Source organism: Mobula birostris, chromosome 11, assembly GCF_030028105.1.
Source record: "Mobula birostris isolate sMobBir1 chromosome 11, sMobBir1.hap1, whole genome shotgun sequence".
Taxonomy (NCBI): domain Eukaryota; kingdom Metazoa; phylum Chordata; class Chondrichthyes; order Myliobatiformes; family Myliobatidae; genus Mobula; species Mobula birostris.
Window position 1 is genome coordinate 23,095,970 of NC_092380.1, and position 16,585 is coordinate 23,112,554.

The window sequence follows — 16,585 nt, forward strand, 5'->3', positions numbered from 1 at the left end:
TGATATCAAAATGCTGAATAAAGAGGCTCAGTGGGTACTTGACTGACTGCATTTCGGAAATGGGTGAAAGAATCTGGAAGATAATGATAGGGGTCACCTTGACATGAGGGTGAGGGGGTGCCTTGAGTTCTTATTCCCTGAAATTACTTGATAGAAAAAGATGATGGGATTTGAAAGCTGAGGAAGATCTTTAGTCCTCCAAGAATTTGGAATGGGCTCTGTTATTTGTTAACAATGTCATGAATATGCCAGTAAACATTTATTGTGGGGGTTGTGATTTGTGATTTTAAAATGCATGTTGGTGCTGCATGGTAGTGTAATGCTTTACAGCTCCAGTGTAAATATGTTCAAAGACATACAATGAGGGTTTGTGAGTTGTGGTTATGCTACAGTACTGTCCATATGTCTTAGACACATATAGCTAGGGTGCCTAAGGCTTTTGCACAGTACTGTATATTGGATTAAAATAGTAAGGTGACTGGGAAACAGAAATGAGAGTACTTTGTATTAGCTCAGTAGTATTAAATGTTATTTAGTAACTGGAAAGACATAATATACAGAACTGTGCAAAAGTCTTGGGCACAAACACGAGAAAATCTGCAGATGATAGAAATCCAAAACAATGCACACAAAATGCTGGAGGAACTCAGCAGGTCAGGCAACATCTATGGAAAAGAGTAAACTGTTGGTGTTTTGGGCCTAGACCCTTCATCAGGACTGAAGGGTCTTAGGCACCCTAACTATATACTATATATGCCTAAGATTTTTTGCACATTACTGTATGTTGGATCTGGAAGGTTGTCAAAACTTGTGGGCTGCCCAGCACCATCCTCACTGATTTGATTTGATGCAAATGACACATTTCACTGTATGCTTCAATATACATGTGACAAATAAAGCTGATCTTAATTTTAAAGCCACAGGAGTCACAATTAGTATGCTGGCTTGAACTGGGAGACTGGTTGGTGTTGTGTCGATGATGTGTTTGCATTTTCTAAATATTGCCATTAGAAGCTTGGTAAGTGGTTTATTATTGTCCCGTGTACCAAGGTACAGCAAAAAGCTTTTGTTTGCATGCCATCCAGACAGATTATTCCAAACATTAGTATATCAAGGTGGTCAAAGAAAGGAGAAAGAAACAGAATGCAGTAACAGAAAGCGTAATACAGAGAAACAAATAAGGGGGCTTGTCCATTCAAGGCAGAATGAGAGATCAAGAGTTCATCCTTATTGTATAAGAGGTTTATTCAAGAGTCTTAACAACAGCAGGATAGAAACCGTCCTTAAGCCCAGTAATATGTGCTCTCAAACTTTTGTGTCTTTTCCCTGATGGAAGTGGGCAGAAGAGGTAGTCCTTGATTATGCTGCCTGCTTTCCCAAGGGAGCAGGAATTGTATCAGAGTCTTTGGGGGGGGGGGTGCTCCTTTTCATGGTGGTCTGGGCTATGTTCACAACTCTCTGCAATTTCTCGTGGTCTTAGGCAGAGAAATCACCATACCAAGCTGTGCTATTGAAATTGGTTCATTATTGTCATGTGTACCTAGATGCATTGAAAAGCCTGTCTTGCATACTGTTCACCCAGGTCAAATAATTACATAGAGTTAGAATAAAGTAAAACAATAACAACAAAAGTGTAGTAGCAACTGAAAGAGTTCTGTGCAGGTGAACAATAAAGTGCAAGATCATAAAGAGGTAGGTTGTGAGGCCAAGAGTCCATCATATCATACAACAGATCCATTCAAGGTAATAAATCTTGGTATGTGGACAGGTATGCTCAATTTCTTCAGCTTCCTAAGGAAATAGAGGTGTTGGTGAACTTTCTTGGCTGTGACATCAATGTGTTTGGATGATGGGGATGTCTACATCTAAGAACTTGAAGCTCTCAACCCTGTGAACCTCAGCACTGATGATGTAGGGCATGTACACTTGACCACCCACCCCATCCTCTGAAGTCAATGACCTGCTCTGTTGTTTTGTTGACGTTGAGTGAAAGCTTGTTGTCATGACACCATGTCACTAAGCTCTTTGTCTCCTTCCTAATGTCATCTACAAATTTATAACTGAAGTTCTAGCAGAAGTTGACCAGGTGGTCATGAGTGTAAAGGGAGTAGAGTAGGAAGCCGAGAACATAAACCTGTGGAGGACCAGGATCTTTCCCACGTTCCTGTGGTTTTAAACTTTAACATTTTTATCTTGCATGTATTAATTTTAAATGTTCTTTGTGTACTTTAAAAGCTCATTTTTCCACTAGCACATGGCGACGGTGCCAATGCTATATACTCAGTGGCCACTTTATTAGATACCGGGGCTACTTAACAAAGTGGCCACTGAGTATATGTTTATGGTCTGGGCTGCTGTAGTCTATCCACTTCAAGGTTTGACGTGTTGTATGGTCAGAGATGCTCTTCTGCATACCACCTTCATAATGCGTGGTTACTTGAGTTACTGTCGCCTTCCTGTCAACTTGAACTAGTCTGGCCATTCTTCTCTGACTCCACATTAACAAAGTGTTTTCGCCCACAGAACTATCATTCACTAGATGTTTTCTTGTTTCTCACACTATTCTTTATAATCTCTAGAGACTGTTGTGCATGAAAATCCCAGGAGATCAGCAGTTTCTGAGATACTCCAGCCATGCTGTTTGGCACCAACAATCATTCTACGGTCAAAAGTCACTCAGATCACGTATCTTCCCTATTCTGATGTTTTGTCTGAATAAAAACTGAACCTCCTGACCGTTGTCGGCATGTCTTTATGTATATAGTTGTTGCCACATGCTTAGCTGATTAGCTATTTGCATTAATGAGCAAGTGTATCTAATAAATTAGCAATGGAGTGTAGGGGAAATCAAATGGCTTCTTGTGATGGTGAATTGTTTGAAGGCCTTTGTCATCAAGCCACCTTTTAAAAAGAAACAGAGTCTGACAAAGAGTTATGGTGCACTCACTCCTGAGTGCCTCTGTGAAACCACTGGTTTGAAATCTTTCTCCAGTGAAACTGGTAAATGAGCCTGACTGATTCTGGATTGTATCTATTATCCTACTGACACTTGAAACGTCATCCTCAGGTCATTGACTATGTCATCTCTGATATTTAAAAAAAAGCAGCTAATTATCTTTGTCAACCTCAGTAATAAATTTGGCTAATCGCTTTCATGATGTTGCAGGGAATCAGCTAGGTGTAAGATAGGTTTGTGGTGATGCTGAAGGTTAGAAACATCTGGTGGAAGTGCACAGCGGTGAGCTGTAAAATCCACAGGAGCAGATGTGGGCCATTTGGCCCATTGAGTCTGTTCTACCATTCCATCATGGCTGATATATTATCCCTCATCTTGAATGCCAAGTGACTGAACCTTCTTGACCAACTTCCTGTGCAGAACCTTCCTTAAAAAACTTTATAAGATTGGTTAGACATGACTTAACATGCATAAACCCATGTTAACCATTGCTGATCAGTCCCCATCTATCTAAATATCTATGTATCCAGTCCTTTAGAATATCTTCCAAGATCTTCCCACTGCTGATGTCCGGCTCACCAGCCTATAATTTCCTGGTTTATTCTTAAGCCTTTCTTAAGCAGAACAACATTAGCTATCCTACAACCATTCAACACCTCACCCCTGGCTAAGATGTTTTAAATATCTCTGCTAGAGCTCCTTCAATTTCTGCACTAGCCTCCCAAGGAGTCCGAGGGAACACATTGTTGGGCCCTAGGGGTTCATCCACCCTAATTTGCAAACACGTCCTCTGTAAAAAAAACCATGACCTCGTTGCTGCATTGCCTCACATCTGTAGACTCTGTGTCCATCTCCCACATAAATTAGATGCAAAAAAATCCATTTAAGATCTCCCCCCTCTTTTAGCTCTACCCATAGATTACCTCTGATCTTCCAGAGGACTGGTTTTGTCACTTGCAATCTTTTTGCTTTAACGTATCTGTAGAAACTCTTAGGATTCTCCTTCAGCTTGTCTGCTGGAGCAACCTCATGTCCTCTTTTAGCCCTCCTGATTTCCTTTAAGTATTCACTTGCATTATTTATACTCCTCAAGTACCTTGTTTGTTCCTGCCTGCTGATACTTACTATGTACCTCTCTTTTTTTTTAATTAACCAGGGCCTCAATATCTCTTGAAAACCAAGGTTCCCTAAGCCTGTTATCTTTGCCCTTTAATCTGACAGGAATATAAAAACTCTGTACTCTCAAAATTTTGGTTTTGAAGGACTCCTGCTTGCCAAGTACACCTTTGCCAGAAAACAACCTGTACCAATCCAGACTTGCCAGATGCTTTCTGATACCACCAAAATTGGCCTTTCTCCAATTTAGAATTTCAACCAGAGAATCAGACCTATCCTTTTGCATAATTACTTTGAAACTAATGGTGTTATGTAAAACATTCCCTACACAAACTTCTGGCTTAGAATTCCTCTTCATCTCTGTTCTAAAGGGACGTCCTTCTATTCTGAGACTATGCCTCCTGGTCCATTATAGGAAACATCTTCTCCACGTCCACCCTTTCTGGGCATTTCAATATTCAATAGTTTTCTGTGAGATACCTGCTTAATTTTCTAAACTGCATTGAATACAGACCCAGACCCTTTATACATTAATCCTTTAATTCCTAGGATCATTCTCATGAACCACCTACAGTCGCTCTCCAATGCCAGTACCTCATTTCTTAGATAGGGGCTCAAAAGTGCAGTCTGACCAATCCCTGATAAAGCCTCAGTATTACATACTTGCTTTTATATTTTAGTCCTCTCGAAATGAATGCTAACATCGCACTTGCCTTCCTTATCACCGACTCATGTTTGGATCTGTGTTACAAGTATTTATCTGTGATGGTTCTGCAGTTGCTCACCATGAGAGAAAGAAGAAAGAAATTATCTGGGCTCCTGCTACAAATTGCCATCTGATAATTCCTGCTCAGAGAGAACTTGGTGAGGATAATGTTTGACTTTGTTGGGACAGTCTCTGGAAGCAGTTAGGCTTCTGATGTCTGTGGGGAATGAGGGGAGACAGTTCTTTGTCATTCCTATGCCTGGCCATATTGGGTTATGGTGCTTTGGGAAGAAAACTCGCCAATCATCCAGACATCTCTCCCACTGGTTCCCCTTCCCACATGCCTTTATTCCATGGTCCACTTGTCTCTTCTATCAGATTTGTAGAATATGGAACATTCAAGTACTAGGATGCATATAGAGCACTACAGCAAAGTATAGGCTCTTTTTACTTACTCCAACATCAATCTAACCCTTCCTTCCCACACAGGCCTTAATTTTTCATTTATGCATGTGTCTGAATTGAGACTCTTAAAGGTCCCTGGTGTATCTGCATCCTTCGTCTCATCCTTCATCTTCTTCAGCCCTTTGTCATTTCTACCTGTCACCTCACAGCTATTTGTATCATTTCCACTCCCCCTCACCTGTTATCACTCCTCTCCCTACTCACCTGGATCCACCTTGCCAGCTCTTCCTTTCTCCCTCCCCCAAAACCTTTTTTATATTATGCCTCCTCTCTTTCCAGTCCTGATGAAGGGTTTCTACCTGAAATGTTAACTGTCAATTTCTCTTCACAGATGCGGTCTGACTCAATCTTCTTGTTTGTTGCTTTGGATTTTCAGCATCCGTTGTCTCTTGTACCTCCAGATGTACTGGAAGGATCATTGCTGGATAGGAAGCAGATTAGTCCTCCTTTCGAGATGTCAGCTTCTCTGCAGATTTTTCCCCCTTTTTACTGCAGTGTACATCAGAATCAGATTGATTTTCACTGACCTATGACGTGATATTTGTTTTGCAGCTGTAGTTTAGACATAAGATTACCACAAATTACAAAAGCAAACAGTGCTAAAGTTAGGGAAAAATGCAATGGTGTTCATGGATTTATAGACCAGTGAGAAATCTAACGGTGGAGGGGAAGAAGCTGTTCCTGAATCATTGAGTGTGGGTCTTCAGGCTCCTGTATCTCCACCTCGATGGTAGTAATGAGAAGGGGTCACATCCTAGGTGGTGAGGGTCCTGAATGGTGATATATTTCTTTTGCATCCTGAAGTAATTTAATTTTATGTATTGCTCTGCACTGCTGCCATAAAACAACAAATTTCAACACATATGTAAGTGGTAATAAACCTGATTCTGATTTTGATTGCTGCCTTCTTGAGGAACGGCCTCTTGAAGATTTCCACGGTGTGAATGAAAACTGGACATATGCCTGGCTTCTTTCTTCAGGATGGCTGGGGTTTTCGTTGGTCCTGGTGAAATGGGAGAACGATGATGTTTGCATGTCGAGTGGGCAGGAAGCCATTTTAAAATCATTTATAACTGGAAGCTACAGCACTTTTCTGTTAAGCCACAAATAAATACTGTGCCTGCAATTATCAAGGGGTGGGGGCCGTAGAGATGCAAATTCTTTCCAAAATCGCATCTTTTTGGATGTGCAGATTCCTTAATCACGAGGATGGACCTTGACTATGTGCATGCTTTCTCTCCTACCATGGTTTCAGAACATTACAGGCTATTTGCTCCATAATATTGTGCTGACCTTTTAACCTACTCTAAGATCAGTCTAATTCTTCCCTCCCACATAGCCCTCCATTTTTCTAACATCCAAGAGTCTCTTAAATATCTTTAATGTATCTGTTACCATCATCAACCCTGCACCCCTGGCAACGTCTTCTACATACTCTCCGCTCTTTTTTTTTAAAAAAAACTTACCTCTGATACCCTTTAGTCATCTTAAAATTATAAACACAGGATATGCTGCAGATACTCAATCCAGGCACAGACGCACAATGCTGGGGGGAGTTCAGCAGCTCAGGCAACATCTATGGAAATCAAAAAATCATTTGAGAGATTTCCATAGATGATGCCTGACCTGCTGTGTTCCTACAGCATTTTGTATGTTACCTTGAAAATTGTGCCCCTTGTATTAGCAATTTTCACCCTGGGGGAAAAAGGCAACTACTATTAACTTGATCTATGTATGCCTCTTATAATTTTGTTTATCAAGTCACCACTCATCGTCCTTCGCTCCAAAGAACAAAGCCCTAGCTTGCTCAACCTATCCTCTTAAGACATTTTCTAATCTAGGCAGCATCCTTGTAAATCTCCTCAGCATCCTCTCTAAAGCTTCCAGATTCTTCCTATAATGACCAGATCTGAATACAGTATTCCAAGTGTGGGCTGACCAGGGTTTTATAGAGCTGCAACATTACCCTGCAGCTCTTGAACTTAATCCCCAGACTAATGAAGGCCAGCACACTATACGGCTTCTTAACCCTATCGATTTATTCAGCAACTTTGAGGGATCTATGGGCATGGAGTCTAAGATCCCTCTGTTCCTCCACACTGCTAGGAATCCTGCCATTAACCTGGTATTCTGCGTCAAATTTGACCTTCCAGAGTGAGTCACTTCATACTTATCCATGTTGAACTTCTCAGCCCAGCTCTGCATCCTGGCACAACATTTCTCTCTAGCTACAGGTCTAATCCCGGACAGATCTGTGCTCATTATTTTACCTCAATGATCTGATCTTCCTCTCACTCACTGAAAGGATGTGATGCCTCTTCATAATCTGGTGAGCCTGAAAATGACCTGCTTTCTGTCTCTGCTTTTCACAGTGGATGTACATCGTTCCAATTGTGATTTTCCTGATGATGTCGGGAGCACAGGATCCTAACGGAGGGAGCGGTGGTGGTGGCTCAGGTGGAGGTGGACGGTGATAAATGCAGGCGGGAGAAAGCATCGGAAGTTCAGCAGTTTCTCGGAGGAGTGTGGCATGTTGTAAATACACATTATTTGCCGGACAGAGGTTTTGACATTCTCAGGATTTGGACAATTCAAAACTCACGGCAACAAAATGAAGTATGAATAGCTGAGCTATAATGTTGATTTAAAATAAAATGACTTGCCACTCATTTGTGATCCTTTATTGCAGAGTTCTGGTCCAGCCACTAGCTGCCACCAGAGTACTATAGTTTAAACAAGGTCAGGGTGAGATAATGGGTTCAAGGTGAACCTCTATCCTATTCCTCACTTGCTGATTCTTAGATATAAAGAGTGAAAACCCAGTATTGTCACTATTGAAATGTAATGGGTATTTGTAAAATGAACTCTGATGATTGGTGTGTTGACCTAATGGAAATTAGCCTCAGAAATCAAATATGTCCCTTTAGAACAGAGATGAGGAGGAATTTCTGTAGCCAGAGAGTGGTGAATCTGTAGAATTCATTACCACAGATGACTGTGGAAGCCAAGTCATTGAGTATATTTAATATGGAGGTTGATAGGTTCTTGATTAGTAAAGATGTCAAAGATTACCGGGAGAAGGCTGGAGAATGGGGCTGAGAGGGATAATAAATCAGCCATGATGGAATGGTGGAGCAGCCTTGATGGGCTAAATGGCCTAATTCTGCTCCTGTGACTTAGAGTTTTATTGCTGACAGGATGTGATTATTAATTTATATTATTCCCTCTCTAGAAGACAGACCTTCTATCTGTTATGAGCAATGTACAATAACTAGGGTGAGCTTAAAGTTCTGAGATATCTTTGGAGATGTGTATGAACAAGTTGGTTATCAGAATTGGACTCAAACCCTTCCACATCTTCAGAATATAGATACCAGCTCTGGTGTGGGTGTAAATTAGAATAGGAAGGGGAGAAATCAGTTAAACTTTTCACAACTGTGACTCTGGTGACAGTGAGTGTGTATGGAAGTTCATGTCATTGGCCTTTGGTAATTGACTTGTTAACGTCACCTATACCGAGATACTGTGGAAAAGCCTTGTTTTGCATGCCATCCATGCAGGTCATTTCAAACAATAAGTACGTCAAGGTAGTAACATACACACACAATTTTGGAGGAACTCAGCAGCTCAGACAGCACCTATGGAAAGGGATAAAGAGTTGATGTTTCAGTCTGAGATCATTCAACAGGACTTCTGCTGAAGGGTCTTAGCCTGAAACATTGATTCCTTATTTTTTTTTTCACAGATATTACCTGACCTGCTGAGTTCATCTGGCATTTTGTGTGTATTATTCTGGATTTTTAGCATCTCTTGTGTTTACATCAAGGTGGTACAAGGGAACTGCAATAAACAAATGCAGAACATAGTGTTACAGACACAGTGCAGGTTGATAATAAAGTGCAACGTCTTGATGAAGTAAACTGTGACCTCAAGAGTTCATCTTTATTGTACAAGACATCCCTTCAGGAGTCTTAGAACAGAGAGTAGAAGCTGTCCTTGATCCTGGTGGTGCCCGTTTTCACACTTCTGTATCTTCTGTCCCTTGGAAGGGTGAAGAAAGGAGATTGTCTAGGGTGCATGGGGCTTGATTATGTTGGCAGCTTTCAGAGAACATGGAGCAGTACAGCACAGGAACAGGCCTTCCTGCCCACAATGTTCTGCCGAACCAAAAAAATGGACAACTAAACTAATCCCTTGTACTTACACAATATCCACATTTTTCCATTTTCCTCACATTCATGTGCCTATCTAAACATCTCTTAAGAATCCCTAATGTATCTGTCTCTACCATCACCCCAGCCAGCGCATTCCACACACCCATCAACTGTGTATATTAAAAAAGAAGTGCCTCTAACATCTCCTTTAAAATTACTCCCTCACCTTAAGTGCATGTCCTCAGGCATTAGATATTTCAACCCTGAGAAAATGATACTGTCTGTCTACTCTATCTATACCTCTTATAATCTTATACACCTCTTTCGATCTCCCTTCAGCTACTGTCACTCCAGAGAAAAGAACCCAAGTTTGTCCAACCTGTCATTATAGCACATGCCCCCAATCCAGGCAACATCCTGCTAAACCTCGACATCGTTCCTATAATGGGAATACCAGAGCTGTGTGCAATGCTCCAGATCTGGCCTAGCTGGAGTTTTATAAAGCTACAGCGCAACTTCCAGTCTGTAGAACTCAGAGCTTTGACAAATAAAGGTAAGCACGCCATATGCCTTCTTAATCACCTGATCAACGTGTGTAGTGAGCTATGATCTCAGACTCCAAGATCTGGCTGCTCTATTTACGTTTCAAGGTTTGAAGTAAATTTATTATCAAAGTACATATGTCACCATATACAACCCTCAGGTTCATTTACTTAGGGGCATACTCAATAAATCCAATTACCATTATAGACTTAGTGAAAGACCACACCAACAGAGCAGACAACCAGTGTACAAACTATGCCAATTCAAAAAGAAAGGAAAAATAAATAAATAAGCAATAAATATGGAAAACATGAGATGAGTAGTCCTTAAAAGTGAGTCCATAGGTTGTGGGAACAGTTCAGTGATGGGGCAAGTGAAGCTGCCTGATGGTTGAGGGGTAATAACTGTTCCTGAACCTGGAGGTGTGAGTCCTGAGGCTCCTGTACCACCTTCCTGATGGCAGCAGTGAGAAGAGAGCATGTCCTGGGTGATGGGGGTCCCTGATGATGGATGCTGCTTTCCTGTGACAGTGCTCCATGTAGATGTGCTCAATAGTGTGGAGGGCTTTACCTGTGATGGACTGGGCCGTATCTACTATATTTTTGTAGGATTTTCTGTTCAGGGGCATTGGTGTTTTCATAGCAAGCCCTGATGCAGCCAGTCAATATACTCTCCACCGCACGGTAATAAATATTACTGAGGGTCTACAGGGGCATACGGATTTTCTTAGCCCTTTCTTAAATTGCCTTGGCACATTCCAAAGACTTGCAGTTTAGGGTTAGTGAGTTGTGGCAGGTTATTTTGGCACCAGAAGCGTGACAACACTTGTAGCCCAGCACGTTTCTGAATTGTGTTGGCCTTTGACACAAATGACACATTCCACTATATATTTCGATGTTCTGATGTTCAAGTGATACATAAAGTGAATTTTCAATATTTAGCCTTTTGAGGAAGTAGAGGCCCCTGGTGAGCTTTCTTGGTTGTAGTATCTGTTTCGTTGGATCGGGGCAGGTTGCTAGTGATGTTCACATCTAAATGCTTATCAATTACTGGACAGATCGTGTGTCCTGCTTTCAGGGGTACAAAAGCTTTCATCCTTTCCATCTGCCTGGAACTGGACTGAATGGTTCTCAGATGCAGAGAGAATTTGCCATCTAAAGAAAGTACCGTTTGGAGAGCTGACGTAAGTCTTAATTTTCCTAAGGAAGTGACTTTGCTGACAGTATTCCCTTTGAGCTGCTGGTGACCTTGATCATGTCTTGTGCTGATGGACTGTGGTTGGAAATACAACCAAGTGTGGTAGATACACTTTCAAATGCAGCACTTAAGAGAAGTATGGATAGGCAAGCGGGTGAGGCTAGGGTCTGGATGCAGGTTGATGGAATGAGGCAGAAGGTCAGCATGGACCAAATGGGCTGAATGGCCTATTTCTGTGCTGAATTACCCTGTGACTTAATACCTTTTAAAAGGTAGTAAGGATCCTGTTCCACAGCAACTGGGCACCTCTGCGGTATAGCACAAGATGTTGCTGTGTTTGAGCAAGCTTGTCTGTCCTCAGTATCCACTAGCACCAGAGCTGAGGTCACCCTCCTGCTGAGCGTGGTGGGTGTGGTGTGTTGGCACCAGGATGTGTGGCAACATTGTGGTTCCCCCAGCACATCCTTGGGTTGTGTTGTGAATGCAAACAAGGCTTTTCACTGTATGTTTCATGTACAGGTGATAAATAAATGGGTCTGAATCCAAATTTTCCATGAATTAGGCCAAATCTGCCCTGCCATTTCACATGACTGATCCATTTTCCTTTCAATCTCATTCTCCTGCCTTCTTCCCATAACCTTTCAAGCCCTGACTAATCAAGAATGTATCAACAACTGCCTTAAATACACCTGATGATCTGGCCTCCACAACCGCCTGTGGCAACAAATTCCACAGATTCACCACCCCCTGGCTAAAGAAATTCCTCCTCATCTCTGTTCTAAATGGACTTCCCTCTATTCTGAGGTTGTGCCCTGTGGTCCTAGACATCCCCACCATAGGAAACTTCCTCTCCACATCCATTTTATCTAGGGCTTTCAACATTCTTTTTCAATCTTTTTATTAATTTCGAAGTATAGAAACAAAACATAGCAATAATACAAATAGTAGGAGATATATTGTTACACTTAGGAAAAGTAATTGTGAAATCAAATAGTGTGAGTTAACAAAGCTCCCAATCATGTAGAACTGACAACGGATAATACAAATAAAAAAAAACTGAAAAAAAATCATGAAAAAGAAAAAAAAACAAACCCCATCCCCAAAGAGAAACAAAATTAATCAACTAAACTAAAAGACTTGGGCAAAACTAACAACTTAAGAATGGAAAAGAAGAAAACCTCAGTGTCGACGACTCCATTCCCCTCCAACAACAGTACAGAGAGATAAAACAAGTTTGGAAATGATCAAATTACATCAAATGAAAATGCTGAATGAATGGCCTCCAAGTTTTTTCAAACTTAATGGAAGGGTCATAAACTGCACTTCTAATTTTCTCCAAATTCAAACACACCATAGTTTGTGAAAACCAATGAAATACCTTAGGAGGGTTACTCTCTTTCCAATTCAACAAAATGGACCTTCTAGCCATTAAAGTAAGAAATGCAATCATCCTTCGTGATGAAGAGGTTAAATTATTTAAGTCTATCATTGGTAGTCCAAAGATAGCAGTAATTGGATGAGGTTGTAAGTCTATGTTTAGGACTGTTGAAATAGTATCAAAAATATCTTTCCAATATTTCTCCAACAAGGGACATGACCAAAACATGTGGGTTAAAGAAGCTATTTCGGAATGACATCTGTCACATATTGGATTAATATGAGTAATAACGAGATAGTTTATCTTTGGACATATGAGCCCTGTGTACTACTTTAAACTGTATCAACCTATGCTTAGCACATACAGAGGATGAATTCACCAACTGAAGAATTTTTTTCCATTTTTCAGTCGGTATGTTAATCTCAAGTTCTCTTTCCCAGTCAGCTTTAATTTTATTAGAAGCATCAGGACATAAATTCATAATTATATTATATATAATTGCTATTACACTTTTCTGAGAGAGATTTAAATCTAAGATTTTTTTCAAAATGTCCATTGGATATGGGTGTGGAAAATTAGGGGAAACAGTAATTAAAAAGTTTCTAATCTGTAAATATCTAAAAAAGTGAGATCTGGGTAGATTATATTTATTAGAGAGTTGATCAAAAGACATAAAACAATTATCCAAAAATAAATCACGAAAAGATGTTATACCTTTGGTTTTCCAATCAAAGTAAGCTTGATCCATCGTGGAAGGTTGAAAAAGAAAATTTGATATAATGGGACTTGCTAGAATAAATTGATTAAACCCAAAAAATCTTCAGAATTGAAACCATATAGGTAAAGTATGCTTAACTATTGGGTTATTCATTTGTTTATATAATTTGAAAGAAGTAAAAGTTAACCTTTAGTTAACCTTTTGTTTTAACTTTTCCTTTTTCATTTTCATTAATGATCTGATCTGACGATCATTTTTAGTTATATGTTTCCTGTTTTTGGTTTTTGCATAATTAAAATGGTGACTTGTCTTTCTTTTTGTATAACCTCCTTTGTTTTTTTTCGGGACGCCATGTTTTTATGCTTCTTTTTCCCATAATCCTTTTTTTCCTTTTGGAAGCAATTTTTTTATTTACTCGTCTATAACTAATTACACGTATTGACTAAGTTTTTTTTATTTCATATATTTTAGTAATTTTTACTATGTAGACTAATTATTATACTGGTTATTTTTTACATATATTAGTCTCTGGGAGGTCACCTATTTAACATATATTTTTGGAGTTGCCCCCTGCAGAAATGGGGTTAGAATTAGTTTTAGTTAGAGCTTTCTTCTGCCTTCTTTGGCTTAGTTCGGGGTTCTTGGGGTTGGGGGATGGGATAGTCTTTTTCTTTTCTAATTTTTTCTATTGGGCTGATTCAGAACTACAAAGATGTCCGCAGTGTCGAGATTTCTGGTTCCTCTCTAATCATGTATTCCTCTTCCGATTTCATGAGCTCACATTATGGTTAACCCCTTACTCACCAAAGGGTTAATTCTCAATTATGGCTCATACTATTAATTTTGTCTCTTGGAATACAAATGGTTTAAACCATCCAATAAAATGGAAAAAGGTTTTCAAAGTGTTCCAAAGACTGAATGCTCATATTATTTTTGCACAAGAGACTCATGTAAGGAAAGAGGACAATCAATGTTTCTTTAAGTTTTGGAAAGAACAACAATTCCACTCAAATGCTCAAGCCAAAATTAAAGGCGTTTCAATTTTTATTGATCCTTCAATTACATTTATTCATCAAGACATTATTTCAGATCCTAATGGCAGATTTCTGTTAATTACTGGGGTACTTTTTAATAAAAAGGTCGCTATGGTTAATGTTTACGCTCCGAATGTGGATATTCCTGAATTTTTTAAACACTTATTCACTTCCTTTCCTAACTTAAAGGAGTATATGTTAATAGTGGGCGGTGATTTTAATTTATGTTTGAATCCCATGTTGGACAGATCCATAGCTAGTTCGGCTTTACCGAATAAGTCGGCTACTATTATTAACTCTTTTATGTCGGATTCTGGGATTTCAGAAGTTTGGAGATTTCTACATCCAAATGATAAGGAATTCTCCTTTTTTTCCACATGTTGTTCATTCTTTTTCCCGAATTGATTATTTCTTGATTGACTCTCATTTGATTCCATATGTAGTTGATTGTAATTATGACAGTATTGTTATTTCAGGTTATGCTCCAATGAAACTTTCCATCAAGTTAATGGACACCTCTTGTACTAGCAGACAATGGCGATTTAACCCTATTTTGCTTTAAGATCAGGACTTTGTCAAATTTATAAAGGAGCAGATTGATTTCTTCTTTTCAACTAATACTATGGAAGAAGTTTCCAATGGAACTGTTTGGGACGCCTTTAAAGCTTATATCCGTGGTCAGATTATTTCCTATTCGGCCGGTTTGAAAAGACATGTTAACAATGAAATACTTTTGTTGGTTGATAAAATTAACGAAGTCGATTAAAAATATGCTATTTCTCCCAGTAAGGAGCTGTACAAACACAGAGTTGAACTCCAATTGGAACATAGCTTATTATTAACATCCTCGATTGAAAATCAATTAATGAGAACTAGAAGTGATTTTTATATTCATAGCGATAAATCAGGTAAATTACTGGCCGACCAATTGAAATTTGATTCGGTTAAACGTCAAATTACAAAGATTCGTAAACAGGATGACACTTTCACAGTTGATCATGTTGGGATAAACGAAACCTTTCAAGAATTTTATACCTCTTTTTATCCCTCTGATTTTCCTCATGATTCTAATTTCATGCATGATTTTTTAGGTAAATTGAGTTTTCCGAAATTATCAACCGAAGAGTCCCTATCATTAGAAACTTCCATTTCAGAGGAAGAAATAATAACTGCAATCTCATCATTGAATTCCGGTAAAGCACCCGGTCTGGATGGGTTTACAGTGGAATTTTTAAAATTTTTTTCCTCCATTCTCTCTTCTAAGTTGTCTAGAATATTCAAGGAAGCAATCAGTTTAGGTAAATTACCACAATCGTTTTATGAAGCCTCTATTTCCTTAATTCTTAAAAAGAATAAAGATCCTACTGATTGTGCATCATACAGACCGATGTCTCTTCTGAATGTAGACTCTAAAATTTTTCCAAAAATTCTAGCAACTAGATTGGAGAAGGTGTTACCTCAGATTATTTCTATGGATCAAACCGGATTTATTAAAAATCGCTATTCATCCTTTAATATTAGGAGGTTAATGAATATTGTTTATACCCCCTCATTTACTACCCCGGAATGTATTGTCTCTTTAGATGCTGAGAAAGCCTTTGACAGAGTTGAATGGCCTTATTTATTTAATGTTCTTGAGAAATTTAATTTTAATTTGATATTTATATCTTGGATTAAATTGTTATATTACTACCCGGTAGCCTCGGTTTGTACAAATAATTATAGATCTCCTTTTTTTCGTCTTTTTCGTGGCACTAGGCAAGGTTGCCCTCTTAGTCCTTTGCTATTCAATATTGCTCTTGAACCTTTAGCAATTGCTATTCGTGACTCGCCAAATATTGTTGGTATTACCCGTGGAAACGAAATACATAAATTATCATTATATGCAGATGATTTGTTGTTATACATCTCTAACCCGGAGAAGTCAATTCCTGCTATCTTAGATCTGTTAGCTCAATTTAGTAACTTCTCTGGTTACAAATTGAATCTTAATAAGAGTGAATTATTCCCTTTAAATAAGCATGTACCTACTTATGGACGTTTACCATTTAAATTGGTTACTGATTCATTTATATATTTAGGGATAACAATTATAAAAAAATATAAAAATTTATTTAAAGCTAATTTTTTACCTTTAATTGATCAGATTAAACTTTTATTTACCAAATGGTTGCCAATCTCTTTGTCTTTGATTGGTCGGATTAATGCTATTAAGATGATCATTTTGCCCAAATTTTTGTATATATTCCAATCGGTTCCAATTTTCATCCCAAGATCTTTTTTTGATAACGTAGATTCAAAAATTTCCTCATATATTT

At 39.0% G+C, this 16,585-nt stretch overlaps 1 protein-coding gene across 2 annotated transcripts in view; it reads left to right on the forward strand.

Annotated features, from left to right (window-relative positions):
• emc10 (ER membrane protein complex subunit 10) overlaps nt 1-16,585 on the forward strand; it is a 155,891-nt gene that overhangs the window by 90,367 nt on the left and 48,939 nt on the right. The window contains exon 7 of one of the 2 annotated variants that reach the window (XM_072271913.1): nt 7,616-7,928. The exons of the other annotated variant lie outside the window; for it this stretch is intronic. Coding sequence (XP_072128014.1) covers nt 7,616-7,717 — 102 coding nt within the window. The 3' untranslated portion in view covers nt 7,718-7,928. Of the gene's footprint in view, nt 1-7,615; nt 7,929-16,585 lie in introns of those variants that run through there. 2 annotated transcript variants of the gene reach the window in all.